Source organism: Trichomonas vaginalis, chromosome III (assembly GCF_026262505.1).
Source record: "Trichomonas vaginalis G3 chromosome III, whole genome shotgun sequence".
NCBI classification, from domain to species: domain Eukaryota; phylum Parabasalia; order Trichomonadida; family Trichomonadidae; genus Trichomonas; species Trichomonas vaginalis.
In genome coordinates this window covers 8679178-8701080 of record NC_067205.1, presented here as the reverse complement: position 1 = coordinate 8701080, position 21903 = coordinate 8679178, and the positions used below count along the sequence as shown (strand labels likewise).

At 36.7% G+C, this 21903-nt stretch overlaps 12 protein-coding genes and 4 pseudogenes across 16 annotated transcripts, besides 1 other annotated feature; 6 read left to right on the top strand and 10 right to left on the bottom strand.

Moving 5' to 3' along the window:
- Positions 1 to 815: 815 nt before the first annotated feature.
- On the bottom strand, positions 816 to 1469 carry TVAGG3_0666540 (attachment subunit-related family; the record flags this gene model as incomplete). Its single annotated transcript, XM_051242196.1, has 1 exon — positions 816 to 1469. One exon carries the CDS (start codon positions 1467 to 1469, stop codon positions 816 to 818), a length of 654 nt encoding a protein of 217 aa, XP_051088783.1.
- Positions 1470 to 2215: 746 nt separating this feature from the next.
- Positions 2216 to 21903: part of a mobile genetic element that runs on past the window's edge.
- On the top strand, positions 2791 to 3977 carry TVAGG3_0666530 (protein of unknown function, DUF4106 family; the record flags this gene model as incomplete). The annotated part of the gene is made up of 1 exon (XM_051242195.1): positions 2791 to 3977. A coding segment is annotated over one exon (1187 nt), but the record flags the coding sequence as incomplete, so codon positions are not given.
- On the top strand, positions 5943 to 7546 carry TVAGG3_0666520 (annotated as a pseudogene). Its single transcript has one exon. A coding segment is annotated over exon 1 (1604 nt).
- On the top strand, positions 9303 to 10466 carry TVAGG3_0666510 (annotated as a pseudogene). Its single transcript has one exon. A coding segment is annotated over exon 1 (1164 nt).
- TVAGG3_0666500 (uncharacterized protein) lies at positions 11004 to 11450 on the bottom strand (the record flags this gene model as incomplete). The annotated part of the gene is made up of 1 exon (XM_051242194.1): positions 11004 to 11450. One exon carries the CDS (start codon positions 11448 to 11450, stop codon positions 11004 to 11006), a length of 447 nt encoding a protein of 148 aa, XP_051088781.1.
- TVAGG3_0666490 (uncharacterized protein) lies at positions 12262 to 12450 on the bottom strand (the record flags this gene model as incomplete). The annotated part of the gene is made up of 1 exon (XM_051242193.1): positions 12262 to 12450. The coding sequence occupies one exon, from the start codon at positions 12448 to 12450 to the stop codon at positions 12262 to 12264; it is 189 nt and encodes a 62-aa protein (XP_051088780.1).
- TVAGG3_0666480 (organellar and viral DNA polymerase type B) lies at positions 13092 to 13605 on the bottom strand (the record flags this gene model as incomplete). The annotated part of the gene is made up of 1 exon (XM_001317881.2): positions 13092 to 13605. A coding segment is annotated over one exon (514 nt), but the record flags the coding sequence as incomplete, so codon positions are not given.
- On the top strand, positions 14075 to 14275 carry TVAGG3_0666470 (uncharacterized protein; the record flags this gene model as incomplete). The annotated part of the gene is made up of 1 exon (XM_051242192.1): positions 14075 to 14275. One exon carries the CDS (start codon positions 14075 to 14077, stop codon positions 14273 to 14275), a length of 201 nt encoding a protein of 66 aa, XP_051088779.1.
- Positions 14304 to 14891, bottom strand: TVAGG3_0666460 (uncharacterized protein; the record flags this gene model as incomplete). The annotated part of the gene is made up of 1 exon (XM_051242191.1): positions 14304 to 14891. The coding sequence occupies one exon, from the start codon at positions 14889 to 14891 to the stop codon at positions 14304 to 14306; it is 588 nt and encodes a 195-aa protein (XP_051088778.1).
- Positions 15029 to 15415, top strand: TVAGG3_0666450 (uncharacterized protein; the record flags this gene model as incomplete). Its single annotated transcript, XM_051242190.1, has 1 exon — positions 15029 to 15415. One exon carries the CDS (start codon positions 15029 to 15031, stop codon positions 15413 to 15415), a length of 387 nt encoding a protein of 128 aa, XP_051088777.1.
- On the top strand, positions 15538 to 16122 carry TVAGG3_0666440 (uncharacterized protein; the record flags this gene model as incomplete). Its single annotated transcript, XM_051242189.1, has 1 exon — positions 15538 to 16122. The coding sequence occupies one exon, from the start codon at positions 15538 to 15540 to the stop codon at positions 16120 to 16122; it is 585 nt and encodes a 194-aa protein (XP_051088776.1).
- On the bottom strand, positions 16891 to 17154 carry TVAGG3_0666430 (uncharacterized protein; the record flags this gene model as incomplete). Its single annotated transcript, XM_051242188.1, has 1 exon — positions 16891 to 17154. The coding sequence occupies one exon, from the start codon at positions 17152 to 17154 to the stop codon at positions 16891 to 16893; it is 264 nt and encodes an 87-aa protein (XP_051088775.1).
- Positions 17293 to 18038, bottom strand: TVAGG3_0666420 (annotated as a pseudogene). The gene has a single exon. A coding segment is annotated over exon 1 (746 nt).
- TVAGG3_0666410 lies at positions 19476 to 20059 on the bottom strand (annotated as a pseudogene). The gene has a single exon. A coding segment is annotated over exon 1 (584 nt).
- Positions 20078 to 20233, bottom strand: TVAGG3_0666400 (uncharacterized protein; the record flags this gene model as incomplete). Its single annotated transcript, XM_051242187.1, has 1 exon — positions 20078 to 20233. One exon carries the CDS (start codon positions 20231 to 20233, stop codon positions 20078 to 20080), a length of 156 nt encoding a protein of 51 aa, XP_051088774.1.
- Positions 20337 to 20653, bottom strand: TVAGG3_0666390 (uncharacterized protein; the record flags this gene model as incomplete). Its single annotated transcript, XM_051242186.1, has 1 exon — positions 20337 to 20653. A coding segment is annotated over one exon (317 nt), but the record flags the coding sequence as incomplete, so codon positions are not given.

The following is a 21903-nucleotide window of genomic DNA, read 5'->3' as shown; positions in this document are numbered from 1 at the left end:
TTTTTATGCTGTTTAAAACGGAATCGAGCAATTTTTGTTGAAGCAAAATCAGTAGTTCAGACAATAAAGCTGAGTAAAGTTAGCCTTCATATCCAAAAAAATAACCTTAAAGAAGTGGGTGTACCTTTCTAATGAACGAGTAAAAAATTTTTAAAATTTCGAAGAAAATTATTGATTATATGTTTGGTAATAAGATTTCCGATTTGGCGAAAATTTTTGTCAAAACTCGATATGAATTTTTAGGTCAAATTGGTAATATCCAAGTCTCATAAATGGGGTTTTTAAATATTTTTGACATTCATCTCTTTGAACTTAGGAGAGTTTTCAATTTTTCTGACAAGAAAAGCCTATTTATTTAATACTAAAATAATGATCTCGTTATTGTATAAGTATGAAATATTATAATACTCTCGAATTTTTTCAAGTTGAGTTTAATTAGGGTTTTGACAAACATTATATTCAGTTTTGTAATAGAGATGCTCTAGAGTGCATCATTGTGGAGAATGGATCTGAAGTACTCTTGAACAAAATAATTGAATTTTCCATCTCTAATCATAAAATTCAATGATTTTTCAATGATATAGGCTAATTTTATCAGTCTCTCCGTTATATATGCTATCTTGTAAATTTATAATTCCGTGTTATGGTTAAAAAGATTAATATTTATTTGAAATTTGTAATGAATCCATTCAAAACAATAATCGATTTATTAACAATATAACGATCATGTTAAAAAAAAAAAAAAAATGGAATTGGGGCTTCCAGGGGCTGCGCCCCTTCTAGCCCCGAAGATGTTTAGTAAAAAATTAAAGTTTTTATTCGATAAGAACGACATCGCTATCGTTTTCTTCTTCCTCCTCCTCTTCTTCATAGTCAGTATCTGATGGCTCTTTGTCAGCCACATGACCAGCAACAAATATTGAGACAAATTGTTTCTTTGGTTTTGTTAGCAGGAACTTTTGATGGTCGTAGAACACGAATTCTACATTTTGAAAATGTTGTGCTGAGTATTCTGTGAAATGGGAAATTGGAATTGGTTCTCCCATGCCAAAACCAGCAATGGACGCGAACAAAACATCGTCTTCGACTCTTGCAGGTTTGTCAATTGCAACAGTAGTTATGATGTGAGGTTTTCCTTCACATCCTGCAAGAGATTGTACATGAAAGATTGCTTTTTCTTCTCCCTCAGGAACTGAAAGTGTGAAATGGAATGAGAGTTCTCCATATTCATTTGCTTCTTCGTAATAGTTGTATGTTGTAGGATACACCAATTGAAATTTTCCTATTCTTGTTTCCCTGAGGTGTTGTCTATATTGCTTGGGAAAACATAAAATAAATTGCTCTATAGCTTGTGCTGCTATTAGATTGGTTGTAACTGGTAATTTTGAGGCGAAAAGGTCTACAAGAACACCGGGATTTTTTATGTCGTTTTCAATTGGTTTAACAGATTCTATGACTTTGTTAAACATTTCACTATAATCTGAGTTGTCTTCGACCCCCAATTGTTAAGAAGTTTATACAACAATTTCAGTCTTTTCATGGCGTATTTTCTTTGAATGGATTCGGGTAGCGAGAGGTTACAGTCGTCGGTTTTGTGTTTCGTTACTCGAATATTGTTCAAGAGAAATTAAATCTTGAAATTGTGCTCTTGTTAACATACTTGTAGAACTATGTGAAACTTGTTCTGGTGCTGGTTGTAAATCTGTTTCAGATGTTTCTGTTGTGTTTTGAGAAGAAGAAGAACTCAAATTGTTGGACAATTTGTCTTGAATTGTAGAACTATGTGAAACTTGTTCTGGTGCTGGTTGTAAATCTGTTTCAGATGTTTCTGTTGTGTTTTGAGAAGAAGAAGAACTCAAATTGTTGGACAATTTGTCTTGAATTGTAGAACTATGTGAAACTTGTTCTGGTGCTGTTTGGACAACTGTATCTGTTGTGTTTTGAGAAGAAGAACTCAAATTGTTGGACAATTTGTTTGCAATTGTATGAGGAAGTTGCTTTGGTATTATAGGAGGTCGTAAGGGTTTTGAGAATGGTGAGACATAAGTTGTAGGAACTTTAACTGCAGAGGTAGTCGACGAATTGTTTGCAATTGTATGAGGAAGTTGCTTTGGTATTATAGGAGGTCGTAAGGGTTTTGAGAATGGTGAGACATAAGTTGTAGGAACTTTAACTGCAGAGGTAGTCGACGAATTGCTTGCGACACTTTTTCTTCCTTCCATTAGACAAAAATAAACTGTTTTTTTCGGACTACTCATAGAAAAGTTTAAAATAAACCGTTTTCGTCAACGGTAACCCCCTCTATTTTTTTATTTTATTGAAAAGTCTCCGTTGGCAAACCGTTCCATCTCAAATATTGAATGAACTATAAACGTTTTTTGTTTTCTATATATACTTTTTTGTCCAACGGTAAAACTTTTTACACAACGGTTTTTGAGAGTCGTCGCCGTTGACTTTTTTGTAGAGCACTCAAAATAGTATAACTTTGTCCGGACAAGTAAGGGTCTATCGTCGCTACAGGAAAAGTTACAGGCGTTCCAAGGAAGTATACTTTGAGAAGCCTTTTCCCCTTATAGAATGAGATAGGACGGTTATTTTACAAAACTGACAACACTTTGACTGAGTAGTTTTTTGTGCTGAACAAAAAGTGTCATATATACATCTGTCAAAAACCGCTTTTTAACTTCACTTAAAATGCCACGTAAGCTACGTAAGAATATACGTAAGAGGAAGAGAGCATTGAAACATCCAATAGTAAAACTGACACCACAACAACAGTTGCAACAACAAATGCTGAATGACCCCACTATGTTGCAACAAATGTCAAGCAATCCTATGCTTTTAAACCGAGTTGTTGGTGCACAGAGTGGAGGTTTAAGAGCGGCACTTTTAGCGAAAATGGCAGGCTATGGTGGAGCTGCAGACGGAACAGCATATAACCCTCAAAGTCAAATGAATTTGAGTTCACTCAAAAATCAAATAACAGATGTCAAAAAGTCAAACATAGACATACAGAAGCAAATAAGTGAAAACGAAAAGAAACTAGAATATGACAGACACACAAAGAAACTCAATGAGTTAAACGTAGAGAAAAAGAAGAAAGAAGAACAACTGAAAGAACTAAGTACAGAGGAATATGCAAAAAAAGTGTCAGAAAAAGCAACAGAAGTAGCAAAAATGGAACAAGATATCATAAATTTGAAAAACCATACTACTCAATATAAAATACTGAAAGATGAAGAGATAAAACAAAAAGCCCTGAAGACATATATGGATAGCGATGAGTATAAAAAAGAAGTTGAAGCAAATGTAAAGGCAGAAAAACTTTTACAGTTGCAAAACCAAACCGTACAGTATGAAAACTTAGCACAAGAAAGTAAAAATAACGACGCAGCCATGCAAAAGGCAATGAAAAGCGCGGAATATATAAAAGCTAACAATGACTGGTTAGATGCCCAAGCCAACGCTAAAGCAGCCCAACTCATAGGGTCAATAAGGACAAAAATACAAGCGGATGAAGACAGTTCAAATGAAGCTTTAACAAATGCTGACTTTAAGAACGCCTTCGAAGCTCTTCATAGTAAGGTGAAACAAGTGAACGACTTCTCATCTGGAAAGAAACTGAAGTCTGAAGGTTTCGACAAAGAGTTAAAAGAAGTAGCACAAAATATGACGAAAATAACAGATGCAGCAACGAGACAGGCAGTTCAAAGTGCCTATGACGCCGTTAGAGCAACTGTTGTGAAAAGTCAAGAAAAAGAGTTACAACAGACCAAAACAGACCTAGTAAATGCTTTCTTAAAAACGAAAAGTCAGGTAGGACATTACGCTGCAGATGGAACATATGTGCCAGCTGGTGGAACTTATATACCACCAAACCCTCCAAGAGAAGCACCTGCACCAGGACTACCTAAAACATTTACATCGTCACATGGACATAGACACAGGCATGCACCAAAACCACACAACAACCAACAGTTCAAAACCCTGCACAACAACCACCTCCACAACCAGCACAACAACCAACAGTTCAAAACCCTGCACAACAACCAACAGTTCAAAACCCTGCACAACAACCACCACAACAGAGCAAGGACATAAAAGAAGTAGAGAACAAGGAAACCAAGAATTCTTAAAAATGCTTAAAGAAGAGTGTGGTTTCCCAGATACTATTGACTTTAGTGACAGATATAAAGAAGCTATTAGAAAGTTCAAGGATGGAAATACTGACCCGAACCTATTTAGCTTTATGGCTCAGCACCAAACGGATATAATTCAAACCTGGAAAATACAAGCTCGCTAAGGGATATGATTTAATAGCATATCATCCAAATGACATGATGAATTTACTCCGAGATATTTGATGTCAGAGCTAAATGAATTCAACTTTCGTCATGAAACGCGTAAAAAATAGAGACGGAACGAAAGAACAAAAGCTTATGAATGCGGATGACGTAATAGGGAAATTGTTGAAAACGGTCTCGGAATATATGAAATGCCAGCAGATGAGGTACAAGAAACTCCACAGGAAGAAGTTCAGATACAACCAGACATGGAAGAAATAGTTCAGCAACAACAGCTAGAAGAGCCTGAAGGAAACGAACAAGTCCTCCTTTGGAAACTAACTTCACAGAACTAGATGAAGATTTGGAACAGCCGAAAAATCTTGACCCTCAACAAGAGTATGCGGAGAATATGGAATATTTCCAAGAGTCTAAAAAAATTCGGCTGACATAGTAGAAGAATATCGAAAAATGTTTGCCGACATACAAAAGACTCCAACACCAGATGAAAATATTCAGCATAGAATGGAAGTACTGAAAGAAAATGTACACAAATACAACAACCCTTTTTACTTACGAGCATTAACGTTCAATCTTTCGGATGAACTCGGTGAAAATAAAAGGTTAAATTTCAACAAAACATATAGAAATGAAACATTGTTTAAAGTTCATTCAGAACCTAACCAAGATGGAAACAAACCTACTTTTGTTTCTGCAGACGATGGAACTACAATGAGATGGGGTCATAAAGCTAATCCGGATAGGTGGTTCATAAACTTACAACCACAATTCCAAGAAGTTGTAGACGCAATGGAAGTGAATGGTGAACCAGATATAGCTGGTATTTTAAGCGCGGCTTTAATGCCATTGAAAGATATGAAACATGCAGATATTTTGGACCAGTATGAAATGAACATGGCTGATGGAAATATAACACCTGACGTTCTAGAACATTTATCTCAAAGAACTACACAGAACCATAGAGATGGTATATTTGGTGAAGAGTTTAGAAAAAAGTTAGGGAGGAGAAGGAAGAGAACCTATTGTACATGACCTTGCAAACGAAAGTTTACAAAATGTCATAAAAACTTACTTTGCAGACAATGAACCGAGAAGGGATGAATATTTAAGAAAACTCAAATGGACAGTACCAAATGAAATGTTAGTATTGAAAAACATGTTCCTTGACAAAATAAAACCAACTACAGAAATAAACGACGCAAGACTGAAAGATTGGGTAAAAGCTTTCCCATTCACAAAAGATATAGTTGGTAACATGGAAAGAAAACCAGAATGGCTACAAAAACATATATTTGGAAACGAGCATATTCCATATGGACAGGCACTGTTTGAAGAGCTTGAACCGGAAACTCAGGAAAGAGTCATGCAAACAATACGCGAAGACTCAAATACAAACTATGACAAACTCTTTCTAGGATATAGGTTACCTGAGATGGGCGACCAGAGCCCAAAGGCAAAAAGGACATGGGAAATTTGCAACATACTAGATGAACATAATGCAAAGATGCAACAACTTGAAGCAGAGGGCAATGAAGGAAAAAGAAGAGTTAAAAACTCAGTCAGGAAGAAAGTAAAGCTTGGTCAGTGGTTCTATTATGACATATAAATCCAACTATTCTATATTTTTACCCATATGAAATGTACGCCGCTCAGAATATAACGCCAACAGTTTTGGATGCTATGAATGGAAATGTTTCCGAATGGTATAACGAATGCGACAATGCCATTAGAAGGTCAGAAATAGTTCCTGGAACTTACGAATATACAACTGCTGTTTCTTATGGAAACGTAGGTGAGTTTGGAGAAGGTTCTTCAACAACAGTAGATATTGCTTGCGACAGGTTTCATATAATTTCTATTGACAACTCTTTCTTATACGTGGAACAAGACATTGAAATAAAACCTTCTGCCAAGTTGTCTGACAAGAAAGGTTGCAATGGAATTTTCTATGTCGGATACCAATATGCTCCAGAAGTTTTCATGGGATATAAGATATATTCTAACTCTGACTTAGTTCAAACAGTAACATGGGCAAACTATGAATGGTTCGCTTTGAGAAACTCAGTACAACCACAAGCTAGAGAACAAACAGACCAGTATGCAACTATTGAGAAAATAAGAAGACTTGACCCTAACGTTCCAGGAGTTTATGTTAACCTTTCTGGACAAATGCAGCAGCAGTAACCAAAGTAAAATTGAAACTTAGAGTTCCTTTGTCATCTTTCCTCATCTTCAGGTTTTTAAGATACTTGCCAAACTGGGCAGGAAAAATTTCTATCGAACTTACTCCAAGCAAAAATAACTTAGTCATTGCACCAACACAAGACCCATTCACTCTTACAGAAGTAGTGGAACAAAAAAATGTCATTCGCCGACTTTTGCAAAAACAAAGTTGACTTAGACTTTGGTTTCTCAAACCTCAACACTGAAGTAAACTACTATTTCAATGCTGCTGGAATGCTTGGGACCCAGTTAAGTTCACATGCGAAAAATTTGAATGCAAGAGAATAGAAAGCAGACTTGCAGTCTATATGTTGGACCCAGATATTTCAAATGCTTTAGCTGCCAAATATATTGCAGTTCCACTTATGTTCCCTATACACCAAATATCTGTCAAAGACTTTGCAGGTGAAGTTGGAAACCAAAGTGCTGACCCAGGTGCAAGAACAGATATTGCCTTAACAACTGCAATGAAACATGCAGATACTATGTTTGTACTGTTCAGACGAACTATAAATGACTATTCTTGTTTCTACAACCCCGGTATTAAATATCATATAAACATAGATGGCAAATACTATCCAAGAGAAGAATATTCTACAGTTGAGGATATGAGGTCATACAACTTGACATTAGATGCTATGAACTTTAACAACAACTTCACAACAACCATTAACCCTGAAATGCAAAGTTCTATTATGCCATATGTGAAAGTATGGACCCATACAGGAGCTCAAAAACACTCAATATACAAATGGAGACCGTTCAAACTTTTGGCTTGGCATTCCATTTGCTGACTCAGAAGACTTTATGGGTGGTATTTCAACTGTTGGTACAGTTCAAATACAATATACTGGTGACAGAGACGGTCCAATGAATTGAAAGCAAAGAAGTTTACAAAACCAATAGCACTTTTCACGGAAGATGCTCTTTTGAAGATTCGTTCGATGAAACCTGCTGGGGCTCCTCAGATTGGTATAACGACAGCTTCCATCGAGCAGATTTTGGCAGCAGGTCAGTAAGTTGTTCTTGAACTGACTTCTCTCCGTCAAATATTGACAGTACGCCAGTTTTGATATAATATTGTATTAAAAACTTTCCTTTAGAAATATCGGTCAGTTTTGTTGTTATATTTTTGTCTGCTTCAAGAACTTTCACCATTCAGTTATACCAACTTTCTTTGCTTTATGAAAATATTTTGGTTCAGCAAAGACTGCTATTCTATAACATTTTCCATTGTTTGTATAAAGAACTATTCTATCAATGAACTTGTATTGTTTGTGTGTGTAAACTTTGTTTTGCTTCAATTCGAAGAGATACTCAAATACGTCCATCTTTTTATTCTAAGTAAAATGTCATTTCCGAAAAATAGAAGCGTAAGTGTTTCAAAAGGTTTAATGGCGTGGCAGATGTGAAGTTAAATTCACCAACTCAAACAAACAGTCAAAGTGTTGTTGTCAATGTCAAAGAAAGAGATGTTGAAGTGGGGAAACCATACGAAGACGAAGATGGTATAACAATAGTTCCTGTAAAAGAACAACCAACATATCCTGAAGTTAGCAGAGACTTAAGTTCTGTTGCAGATATTCGAAACGACTACCAACAACTTAAAGACAAACTTAAAACTCAGGAGAAGATTTGTCAAGCTTTGGGTATAATGTTAAACTTGGTCGAACACAACCCTGTAAAAGTGAACTCATATGTCATCGCACCTCATGAAATTTTGAAAGAACTATTGAAACTTTTGACAGAGGCAGACGATATAAACATCAAAGAAATAGAACCCGACATTGCTTGCTGTGGTGTTTCATACAATGTCATTGACAAGATATACGTTATGAAAGGAGGTGAAACGTTGAACTTAAAATATAGTTTCCCAGACGTCATAAAAATATTTGACGACCACAACATTTCATTAAAGTTTGTTTGCTAAGTAAAAATGGCAGAAGACATAGTGGTTTATACTATTACGACTAAAAACCCTGAGTCATATAATTCTATAACAACAAACTTACAAAGTCCTCAAGGACGATATTGTAAACTGACCTTAAACACGATGACGACTAAAGCCTGTTTTGCTCTTTTGACACCAGAAGACTTTGTTGTTGTGAATGGTAAAAAATACTCTTTGAAGATACTTACTCAGATATACCACCAACAGGTTTTGTTGACTTATTTAATACTTTAAGGACGGATGTAACATGTGCTGCAACTAGAGCAGGTTTCATTATGTTTGGATGTCCGACTGAGTTTAGTATAAACGATATGAGCTATAATACAAAACTTATATCTGGTTTTTACTACCAACAGTTTCCTATAACAGGAAAAGGTGTCATACAAGGAATGTCTGTTCCATTGACTTTAAGTACACCTATTTTATATATTGTTTCAAACTTAGGTTCAAAGTGCTATTCGAATGTCGACAGAAACTACTATGACCAAAAGATACTCATGCGTATAAACAACACTTTCTCTGCTGGTTTGCCTATTGTTCATTCGAATGCAGAGTTTTCAGCTTTAGTAAACTCAAACACTTTAGCAAACATAAACTTAACCTTAGTTGACGCAAACTTTGTTCCTGTAAAACTTTTATGTCCTATGTATTTGTCAATGACGGCAGAAAGTTTCGAATTGGAAGATGCAACTGGTGAAAGTATTGTACTACAAGAACAACTTCAACAACAAATAGCTCAAGAACAACAAATGCAACAAATGGAACAAATGCAACAACAAATAGCTCAAGAATAAAAAAAATATTTTTTTTTATTTTTATAAAAAATGTACAGAATAGACGTTTCAGATTTTTATGACTTCCAAGCGTTCAGAAATATGTGTCCATTTAGAGACTATAACAAAGCAGTCGAGAATTTGAAACGTTTAGTCATTTATGTCGACTCTGCCCCAGAATGTTATGTCATGAAAGAATGGGATGTAGTCTTTAACAAACCAAGAGCAACAATAGTTTCAGAACAAGAATGTAAACAGAAACTTAAGAAAATAAAAGTCGTACAAGTTGGCATGAAGATGTTAGATGCTTGGGATATCTTATTGTCAAATTGAAGATTTTTCAGTTCGTGGTATAAAGTTCTATACACCTTCTCCAAACTTCTATTCTATCTTCACTGGATATAAATACGAACAAGTAGAATGGAAAGAAAATGTTATAGAAGCTTGGTTAGACCATGTCAAAGAAATTATATGCAATGGAAACGAAAGAGTCTATGAGTATATCTTATGTTGGTTTGCAAACATCTTACAACATCCAAGTGCTAAAAATGAAACTGCTCTCATTGTAATTGGAAAACAAGGAACAGGTAAGAACACTTTCTTTACAGATATCTTATGCAAACTGTTAGAGGCTATTCGAACCCGAATATGACAAACTTAGAAAACATCTGCGGTAAATTTAACTCTTCAATAGAGAATATGAAACTTATAGTATGTAACGAACTTCAAAGTATAGATACAACAAAGGTTTTAAACTCAGATGCTTTGAAGAGTCTTATAACAGACAAAGTTGGAGTTGTTGAAAGAAAATATAAAGACCAAAGAGTTTGTGAAAATGTTGCAAATTTCATCATGGTTTCAAACAACGCCGTTCCGATGAAGTTAGAAAGTTCTGACAGAAGATATGTAGTTGTCAGAACGTCAGAAGCTCATATGCAAGATACAGAATATTTTGACGACTTAGCAGAAACTTTGACACCTAACTTTTACAACCACTTGTTCTCATATTTCATGACATTAGATATTTCTAAGTTCAATCCAAGACAAATTCCACATACCGAAGAGAGACAAACATTGTTAGAAGCAAACAAGAGTGTATATGAACTGTTCATAGATGAACTGACTTTGAGTGTTTAGATGAAAGGTCATTGTACGATTCGTATAAACAGTATTGTCAAGAGTATGGTTATATGACAGCGTCTAAACGAACATTCTTGGCAAATGTCAAAAGTCTTTTAGACGTTCAGAATGGTGTATATACAAAGAAAAATTTTTCTGAGTAAATTTTAAAAAAAATATTTTTTTATCCGATAGAAAAGATGACGAAATTCATCTCAGTCAACAAGTATATGTCAGACAAAGAAGAACTAGACCCATTCACATATTTGAATGTTTACTTCTACCATTTTGAAAAGTCTACATTTGACAAAGTTTGGAACATCGAACCAGTTAAGTTTGCTATTGTGACTAAAAATGGTGCGAAATTTGAAGACTTAGACATAGAAGGTTTGTTAACAGTCAAAGAAAGTTTTGACAGAAGGTTCTCAAACCTTAAAGAAGGCAAAGCATACAAACTTGTTATACCTTATGAACCAAAGAAAGCAGACGACTATGAATATTATGAGTCTAAGATAGTTGAAGTTCAAGGTAAATTGGGTAAAAAGATTTTAGAGTCTAAGCCAGTGTTTGCTCCTAAAGAGGAAGAGAACATTGACATTGACCCAGAAATGTTCTAAAAATAAAATTTTATTTTTACATGTCAAATTTCTTTTTCTCTGGCTCTGGTTCTTTCTTCTCTTCTTCTACTTTCTTTTCTTTCTTTTCTCTCTTCTTCTTCTCTGGTGGAGTTATGTCAAACTTCTCAGAACCATATTTTTGTAAAAGTGCTTTGTCATTTAATAGCTCTTCTATTCTGTTTTCTATTTCATTTTCAAGAACAGCGCATGTGTCTTCTTTGCATTCTAAGAAGTTTTGTTGGACTTCATCTCTCCAAGAGGCGTCATCTCTGTCAACAAGTCTGTCATTGACAAATTTTAAGACTTCTCTGCTTAAGGTTTTATGGTTCTTGTCATATTCCCAGAAACAGAACTTTAGAACAAATTCCCCTTTCTTGTTTACACTATGTAAGATTTTATGGTCGACAGATGTTTTGCTGTCGAAAAGCTTGTCTCGAATATAGATAGCGAAATCGCTAGACATTTCCTAAAAGATAAAAATTTTAATTTTTCTAAAAATATGTTAGAAAAAAAGTTTGCTGACATTGACAAAAATTTGAGAATGTTTTAAATAAGAACAAGAGGAAGTTGGAAAATGCTCAGATAAAACCCATACATGACAAGTTCTTATTTGCTCAGAATGGTATAACAGGTCTAATCGCACCACCTGGGTCGGGCAAGACTTTCACTTATCTTAAAATGGCTGCACAACAACAAGAACTAGATGAGAAGAACCATTCTATGAGTTAGTAGTCATTTGTAGTACTTCTGGTCAATTTGACCAAAAGTCAATTCGTTCAAAGATATTATAAAAAAGTCTAAGTTAGTATGTATAAAAGACTCTGAGTTGTTAGATTGGATAAAGAAGTACCAAAGAAGAGTTTTGAAGTACAATGCTATAAATGAGTATGTCAATTCTAAGTTTAAAGACCAAAATGAGGAAATGCAGAGAATATTAGAGAAGAAACACTTCAGAAACAAACAGAAAGAGATAGAATACATTTCGAAGAAATTGCAATCTTACGATTGGAAGACTTACCCTCATAGATGTCTTCTTATCTTAGATGACTTTGCTTCTCATCCTTTGTTAAAGAACAGAGAACAAGACATGTGTCGAATTCTCAAGAAGCTCAGACACTTTAACATTTCAGTTGTCATTTGTGTACAGACAGCAAAGAGTTTAAGTATGGATGTAAAGAGAATACTTACTGATATCATACTTTTCCCCGGATTGTCCGAAGACGATTTCATGGAACTTATGAAAGTCCATGGCAGGTAAGTTTGACAGACATGAACTATGGGAGAAGTACAAAGTCATACAAGACCCTCATACTTCTTTCAGAATTCACATCTACGCGAACAAAGTTCAAATTGTAAAAAGTCAAGCGTAAAAATGTAAGTGTTTGAGTCTTAGTCTGTTGTGGTGCTGGGGCTGTCGGTTCTTCTGGCTTTGGAATGGACTCGGTTGGTGGTACGTCGGACATTCGTTTGTGTCCTGTCGGAAGGAAGAGTTCTTCCAGTTGGAAGGAAGGACTTTTCCTGTCGGAAGGAAGGACTTTTCCTGTCGGAAAGAAAAACTTTTCCTGTCGGAAAGAAAAACTTTTCCTGTCGGAAAGAAAAACTTTTCCTGTCGGAAAGAAAAATTTTTCCTGTCGGAAAGAAAAATTTTTCCTGTCGGAAAGAAAAATTTTTCCTGAAGGCCGGCCAAAAAGTTCTCAATTTTCGAAAATTTGAATGGTTTACGGACGGACAACAGGAAAAATTTTTCCTGTCGGAAGGAAAATTTTTTCCAGTTGGAAGGAAAATTTTTTCCTGTAGGAAGGAAATTTTTTCCTGTAGGAAGGAAAAACTTTTCCTGTAGGAAGGAAATTTTTTTCCTGTTGGAAGGAAATTTTTTTCCTGTTGGAAGGAAAAACTTTTCCTGTCGGAAGGAAGGACTCGGAATGTCAGAAGGATTTGACAAGACAATTTACCTTATAGAGCTACCTGAGCCATCTGACTTTCACAAAAGACCAAAAATAAACGCTTTACATGTATTTTTCAGCAACTTCGTCAAATAATTTTATAGCTTTATCTATCTCATCTACTTCAAACGTTTCTTTACCTTTTATGGGAGCACCATACATTTTCTCAAACTTTTCAAGTAGTTCTGTTTCAGCAGCTCTCATATCATTCACAAACACAACCTTAACTCTATTGACTATACTGTCATATCTTTGAGTTATATTATATGTTCTTCCTATCTTATATCTCTTTGTATTGAAGTCCTTCGGTTTCTGAACGATGTAAAGTAAGCCCTCACTGCAACGTTCCGTATCGAATGAACCATATGTTATGAAATTATATCCAACAACTGGGTCAATCCATAACAAAACTATTGGTATAAGACTTTTGTCAATGAGATATGCTGTAGTTCCACAGAATCTTACCGATATCATAAGCTCAGGATTTCTTGTCAAAATTTTCTGAGTTGAAGCAATTCCAACCCAATGGTGTGTTTTCTTTCCAGATGGAGATATAATGTCTGACAAAGAATATTTGTTGTATTTCTTTGAGTATCTTACGTCTAAATCACCAATTCTAACCACTTTGGTGTCATTGTCTATCTTTTTGACTGTTTCAAACTCAGTGTTTGTCATTTCCTGTTCTTACATACAAAATAAAAAAAATATTTTAAAAAAAACTAGCGTTATTTTATTTTTTCATATCTTGTATAAAAGATATGATTTCATAGAGTTTTTTTTACGATTTTCATGAGTTTTGGCGACTACGGTTTTTTACGTACTCGCAATTTTTCACGATTTCAGGGATTTTTTTTACGAAGTGCAAAAGTTCTCTTCGTCAAAAAATAACAGTTATATAATGAAAAAGTGTCATTTTTTTCATGTCAGAAGACTCGAAGGTGCAACACTTCCAAAATACCGACGAACTCAGAAGAGCAGCATGGCAGTATGTTCTTGACAACTTCTTTGAGTTCTCCAGGTACACCTTGGAAAATGCTGAAGAACTCCGACACAGAGAATTTGGAGAAATTGCGCTCCAATACTACCTTGACAAACAAAGGGTAAAATAAGACTAAAAACTTAACGTTTAAAAAGTGACATTTTTATGAGCTCCGAGTCACCGAGAAAACTTGGTCAGATGTTAGCAGCTTACTTCCCTGAGGAGGATGGAAGCGTTACATACGTAAGGTTCAAAAACAACGAACCTGGAATTGCGTACAAAATTCGCAATTACATGACCATGGAAGAGTACGAAAGGTTCCTACAAGAGAAACCAGCTCTAAACAACTCAGAAAAGAAAGAATAAAAAGTTTAACTCGTAATTGTTTATTTTTTTACTTGTATGGGCAAGCTGCAAGAATGAAGTCGACTATCTCAGTCTTTGTCTTGACGAGCTGGACGGCTCTTGCGAGTATGTCTGTTTTGCGGTCTCCAGCTGGTGTCTGACCTTCGTAATTGCGCATGTTCTTGAGAGCTCCAACTGTAAATGGCTGTAAGATGAAGAGTCTCTCAGACTGCTTGAGGTAGTCGTCTCTGTCTTTGACCGAATCTGTGGTACGAGTCGAATCGGTCGATTTGAGGGAAGAGACTGAAAGCCTGTCATCTTCCATTGGAGCTGTAGCATACTCTTTGCGTAAGCGGTTCAGACCTTCTTCGAAGTCTTGGTCTCTCTTCGATTGGGATTGAGATTGGAATTGCTGGGGTGGAGCTTGCTGGAACATCCAAGGGTTGGGGAAGTAAGGCATAGGTTGAGGAGGGTAGTTCGGGAAGCCTTGTGGTGGGTAGTAACCTTGAGGTGGAAATTGGTAGTAATACGGAGGTACTTGCTGGAACTGAGGTACTTGCTGGAACTGAGGTGCAGGGGCTGGTGCTTTAGGTTCTTCTGGTTTGGGAATGGACTCGGTTGGTGGGACGTCAGTCATCTGTTTGTGTCCTGTCGGAAGGAAAAACTTTTTCTGAAGTTCGACCAAAAAGTTCTCAATTTTCGAAAATTTGAATGGTTTACGGACGAACAACAGGAAAATTTTTTCCAGTTGTCGGGAAAATATTTTCCTGTCGGATGGAAGAACTTGGAATGCAAGAAAGACTTGACGAGGCAATTTACCTAATTGAAATTAACGACTGCTTAAAAGACTACTTGCGCAAGGTAATGAAGCCCAAGGTCAAGTTCATCTCTATTTCTGGAAGGTCTACACTTCAGCTCGAGACTTCGACTGGAATTCCAATTCAAATACCAGTCGGGACAGCCTACAATGACATAAAGGACGCCAAAAGAGAAGCTCTTGTTAAGTTCCTAAACAAACGTCCTTGGATAAAAATACCAAACAAGGAGAACCCCCTACCCCATATGAAATTGGCAATTCAGTCTCTCCTTCACTTCTCGGGTCAGCCGTTCTACATAACCTGTGAAGGCGACATTCAGCCAGTTCTTCAGCCAGTTCAGTAAACATCTCATTTTAACTTCACTTTTTTATGTTTTTACGCATATGAAGAAGAAGCCTTCTGGTAAGTTTCTTATAGCCATATACATGGCACGCTTTGAGTAAAAACATTTTTTTCTTTTTTTGAATGAAGCAAGTTAAATTCGTCCCACACCAATCTCAATGGACCGATGAAGAGTTTCAAGCTATAGTTGAAGGTGTTGAGAACGACATAGACGGCGAACTTGAAGGAGCTCAAATCACAATTGCAACCAAAATTGCAGAAGTCAAGGAACAGATAGCTCCACTTAAAGCTACCAAAGCTACTCTTGACCTCATGGATAGTTACCGTTTAGATGTCAAGAGTGGAATAAGACAATTAAAATTAAAACTTCTAAACTACGAAGCTATACTCCAAAAGTTAGCAGAAATGAGAAGACTTTACCAGAGCTACTTACATGTAAGGGACTTACCTTCAAGCAGTCCGACCAAAGATGAATTTGTTGACATTGTCCCAATTTTGTCCGAAAGTCAGCTCAGATGTTTCGAACTGCTCCCAACATATCCAGAATATGAACGTTTGCCTGAACTCTTCCGCAATCTCAAAAAACGTTTTTTGGTTCTCATGTTCGAAACTTTTATCGGAAGAGACAACAAACGTTCAGAAGAAGAACAAGATATTATTTTAAACTTGTTGTATGACTTAACCGTCATAACAAGCTTTTTGAAGTAAAACCGTCATTCTCAAACCACTTCATTTTTTCGATGTCCGAACAAGCACCGAAGCCAAACTCAATGGCAGATGTCCTTTCAAGGTTGCCAGACAAGCGCCCAGTTCAAATCAAATTGCCAATTGAACGCTCATCTGACAACACCATTAAGACTATCCAAAGTAGTCTTATGAAGAGATGACCAATCTCAAAGTGAAGTTCCTCATGAACCAAGCTTCCAATGAGAAATGCCTGAACGATTTCGCGGAAACCTTGCGCAATACAAGAGAGAACCAACCTTGCCAGACTCATCTACCGTTTCTTCGAAGAGATAGACGCCATCTGGAAGGTACTCGGAAAGGACAGAACATGCAACACCGTACTTCGTGAGTACCAAATTGAAGAAGGAATTTTCGAGGAAGAAGAGAAACACGAAGAAGAAGAGGAAGAAGAAGAGAAACACGAAGAAAAGGAAGTTTGGGCAACCCTTGTTGCCGATGACGGTTATGAAATTTCCCAACCCTACCCATACAAAATCCGCAACAAGGAGACCGGCAAGGTTCTTACCCCAGTCCTCAACAACTTGGGACACTTGAGCCTTACTCTTCGGAATTACGGTACAATTTCCATGGGAAGGCTTGTCGGTATGCAATGGGTTCCAAATCCAAACAAGAAGACGAAGGTCAGACACATTGACGGTGACAAGCTCAACAACCGTAAGGAGAACCTCGAGTGGTTCTAAGAGTAAAAAAATTTTATTTTAGGGGGAAACCCCGAGTAAATTTAGGTGTTTAGTTGGATAAGTAGGTTAAATTAATGGTCATTTGCAAAATTAGTTCCCGACCTTTGAATTGGACTCTTTCGTTATCCCAGTTGCGTAGGAGGTCGTCCCAGAGGAGTTGGTAGAATTGCCAATCCAAGGACGATTTGTCCTCCCAGGCATTGAGGATGTACTGCTCGTAGAGTCTCATGACCTCTGCCTTGCACCAGACACCCTCTCCCTTGGAACGTAAGGCTTCTTCGAAGTGCTCGAATGCGATTGGCTGCTTGACCATCTGAAATGACACTTTTTGTCCGTTTGGTCAATGTTTGTGTCTCGTGCCATAGTCGACGAAAATACAAACAAACAGGTTATATATGAGTTTGAGACCAAGAATTCCCCACATTTAAATTCAAATTCGAATAAAATTTTTTTATTTCATGCAATGTTTTATTTCTGTGCCGTCTTCAAGTATACCCCAGTACTTCCTTTTCGATATTACATGAACTTCGGAAAATACCTTGTCTAGCTTAAAACAGCCCATCTTTTCACCGACCATTCCCATTTCAATGAGTTTGTTGTATCCTTCTTCGTTCGTCATGAGTGCGTCGATGTTCTCATAGTATACCTTCACTTTGGATTTGACCTCGGAGAAGAATTTGTTGTAGTTGTCAAGGACTGCCTTTGCGAACTGAGGGTAGGACCAATGTTCGACAATAGGTTTTACTGTGGTTACTAAGCCATTTTGACCTTCGGTGAACTCGTATTTCAAAACAAAAGGAGAAAACCTTTCAACAAAGTTGTCGACCTTCTCATAGTGTTTACTCTTCATCTTTTGAGGTTTCTTAATGGAATATCCCCATGTCGAATTCATAAGCAATTTGAGTGTCATTGCAAGTTTGGGGTTTGAAGCTTTCCTAATATCATACATTTGTTGTATGACCTTTCCAACTGTATAGTTCCTTCCCGGGAAGTCACCGTCTTCGTTTGGAATTCCAGTCGGGATATATTGGACAAACCTCATGTACGCAGCGTTAAGGTCGACATAGTATATTTTTTCATATGAGTCGAACTTGTCGCATCCAATGGGTCCAGTTTGTGGAAATTCAAGTGAGTCTCTTATCTTCTGAGAAACTTCTCCTGTTATCTCATAAACATCGTCAAAGCAACCTGTTTCATATAAAACCTTCTGACCTAACTCAGAAGCTCTCCAATACAATTTGACGTCGATTGGATGCCTCAATGGAAGTTTGTTTATAGCATCTTGAAGTTCTTGCAACCTCATTGGAAGTTCTTCTGGTTCAGGTTGGTATCCGAACAAACCAACTCCTTTTGGAACTGTGTACTTCTTTTGTGCTATAACTTTGTCTGGAACAACTTTTGGTCTTACCAACAATGAAAAGTTTGTTTCGTCTTTTGGTACAAAACTTTCTGTCAGCTTGTCATCTGGAATTGGTTCCAACAAGCCTTTCTCGAAAAGAATGTTAACAGCTCTGACAATGTTGCACTTACCTTTTCCGAACAATGGGTTTGTAAGACTTTCGTTCAACATGAAGTGGTTGTGGACAAGTACAATCTTCAACCATGGTAATTTGAAGTCAACAACATAGTCGTCATGTGAAGAACCTTTCTCAGTCGGAATGTTGACTCGGATATTGACATTTGCCAACGGTGCAACTTTTGCCAATTGACTTCTGAGAATGTACCTTGTCTTCACACATGACTCAAGATACTTCATCTTCTCATCTGTAACAAGACCAGAGTTCCTGAGACATGTGAGAATACAAGGTTCATTGACAATTGTTTCAATTGAATTGTAAATTCCATACCTGGTTAAGTCAATGTCAGACTTATTTCTGAACGGGAAATAACCAGCATGTTGTCTGACTGCTTGAGGGTTAGGTTGGTACCATTCGAACTTCACGCTTGCAATCCCTTCAATTGCATTCAAAATGTCTGAGTCGGAGTCAACCATTTGTTCTCTCTTTGTAGTCTTGAAAGCGTCAAGAAGTTGTGCGGCTGTTGTGACATTGCCATGTGCATAGTATATATGACCATCTAAATCTGTTACGGTTAGTCTGAGATTGTATCCTTTCTTATTTCCGTCTTGAATTGCAGCAAGTACACCCATGAAGCCTTCTTTGTTCTTTCCTTCGTCAAAATTTACTGTAAAGGTTCGACCAGATGTAATTTTACTTCTAACCTCACGATACTTTTCATATGCATATCTTGTTCTTTCCATGGGAGCATGTGCGTCTTCACCTTTTCCTTTTTTCCTTCTCAAAGGATGCAATTGTTCGTCATGTTTCCAGTAGAACCTGGCAAAGCCGTCGTGTCCTTCAACTTGAGGTTCACTAACATCGAAAGGCATGTCCATAAGACGTTCTTCTTCTAACCTCTCTAGTCTGTTTGGATAATTTGCGCGTGCTGTTTCCAAGTCCATTTCATAGCGAAGACCAGACAATTTGTCATAGACTTTTATTGGCTTTCCCTTCCTATATTTAAACTTCTTTGAAACTCTCCAACCATATCTTTCTAACTCTGTTTTTATTCTAGCAGACCTTCTATCCATTCTATATGGGGGCATTTCTATAAAAATAAAAAAATGTTTTTTCTTTACTTTACGTAACCACCCGCTACCATAAGTCTTTGACGCCAACCCATACCAGCTAATGAAGGTTGGCTTGGTTTAGTTTGGAAACTAACCTTTGGTTTTGGTTTTTCTTCAGTTTTTGGTTTCTCTTCTTCTATTGGTTTTTCGTCACTTTTCGGTTCATCTGACTTTACCTCACTTGCTTGAACAGTTGTGTCGTCAACATCTTCATAAATGTCATATGCCATCTGTTTTTGTTTTCCTTTCAACTTTTTGTGTTTGTTGTAAAGTTTAGAATATTTCGACTCTAAGTCAATGAGATGTTCTATAATGAACTGTTGGTCAGTGAAGTAAACTTTTCCATCTGTTGTCTCGAAAGCTCCTTCCGACTTCAATATTTTATTTGTGAGAGTCTGTTTCTTTTTTGAGATACTTGCCGTTCCATTTTTATGAAAAGTGACTTTGTAGTTAGGGTTTGTATTTCCAGACCTGGCACTTTCTATTATTGAATTTTTCTCTTCATCTGTAAGTTCTTTGACAGGTTTTGACAATGGTTCTGAACTTTTTGTTTGTGGTGTCAAATCTACCGTTCAACTTCTTCGGTCATTTCATCTCAGTAAAAATTTTAGTTTGGTTTGTTTTCAACTGGTTGTTTAGGTTTTTTAAGTCGGTCTAAAACTTCTTGAGGTATAGGAAGAACTTGACAAACACGTGGTTGTGTAACTGCTGGAAGCCGACAAAGCCATCTTGAGCCCATTTGTCTCAATGCTGTATTGTTCATTTCATCTCAGTAAAAAATTTTACATTCCCACGTTTGAGGCGGTTGAGGTTGGTTGTTGTTTACCCACTGTTGTGCATGGTTATATCCTCTGTTAAAGAATCTTTCACCTTGGTCCATGTAGTGCCCTGCTTGGTTATAGTAGTCATTTGCTTTGTTATAGTAGTTTCCTGCTTGTCTTCCTACATTGTCCATCCATCCTTGAACTTTTCCTCTTGTTTCAGGATTTGGAATAAGATTTGCTGCATCTCGTGCTACATCCCAACCTTTCTGTACGGTTTGTATAATAGGTTGTGCTTTCTCTTTCAGTATACCTAAAGTACTCAAAATCTTCCTTCCAATTCCAAATGCACCTCTGGCTAGTGTTCCCACTGCGGGTAAAAATCTAGATGCGACTCCTGCTAATGCGCCAAATAAACCCATTTCTTATGGGTTAAAAATGACGAATTCAAACAAGGACCCCTATGTTTCTAAAGCGACAAAGAAAGCACTCATGGTAAAAATCTTTAGTTCAACACCAAATGCTTGGTTTATGGATATCTTGGAAAACATTCCGAGGTATAGAGAAGATGGACCACCATACTGGCTAATATTTGTTGGTCAAAACACAAGATACTGTGAAGCCATACCATTATGGTCCAAAAATATTTTAGATGTGAAAACTGCTTTGACAATATTCGTTGACAAATACCATCCAACAAAACTGACATCTGACTGTGAAAGTTCTTTCAAATCAGACGATATTAAAAACTATCTGCGTTCAAAAAATGTAAACCAATATTTCATTGTCGACCAAAACCATTCTGCTCTTGGTGTCATTGACAGTTGTATAAAAATCTTAAGAGACTTAAATCAACCACAAGGTGGTGAGGTAGATGAAATGTCATATGACGACAAATATAGACACTTCTCCATGGCAAAGATGAGACAAGTTTTAAATATTTACAATAGCCGTAAACAAAAAGGTTTGGGAAACCACTCCCCCGAAGAAATGAAAAACAACCCTGACTTAGAGAAAGACTATATATTTAATAGTTTAGTCAAAAGAGACAAACAAGAAAGAATGCCGGGCTTCAAACTTAAGAAAGGTGACAAAGTAAAAATAGAAATACCTAAATGCGACCCATATGAAAATACTATTGACTATGACAACAACAAGTACCCGACAGGTACTCACGTTCGTGTTCGTAAAAATAGAAGAAAGTATACAAGAGAATATTATGAAGTTTTAGGCAAACATGGCAAAATGTACAGACTGCAAGCAGAAGATAAAACTACTATTGTCAGACCTCGTTTCAAACTTGTTAAGGTTCAAGGTGGTATACTTTCAAAGACAGTTCCTAACAAATATAAGACAACTCCTGACGAATATGCTAAAGAAGTTGAAAATGACGACTAAGCATTTCTATACCATGCGTAAACTGTCATGTAAGGTGGCATGTAGTCTTTACTTTGTCCCGTTGTTTGCGTATACCCTGAAACGCGATGTATATGGTTTCCTCCTCCCTCAGTGTTACTCCAGTAACAATCTATAGCAAACTTAACGTTGTCTTTAACATCATATCCTTTACCTTTTATCATTGCTGACCAATCCCAATATCTATGCTTATGCCAACCTGCTTGAGATGTACTTAAATCTACGTAGTGACTATGCGCAGGTAAGTTTTCACCTG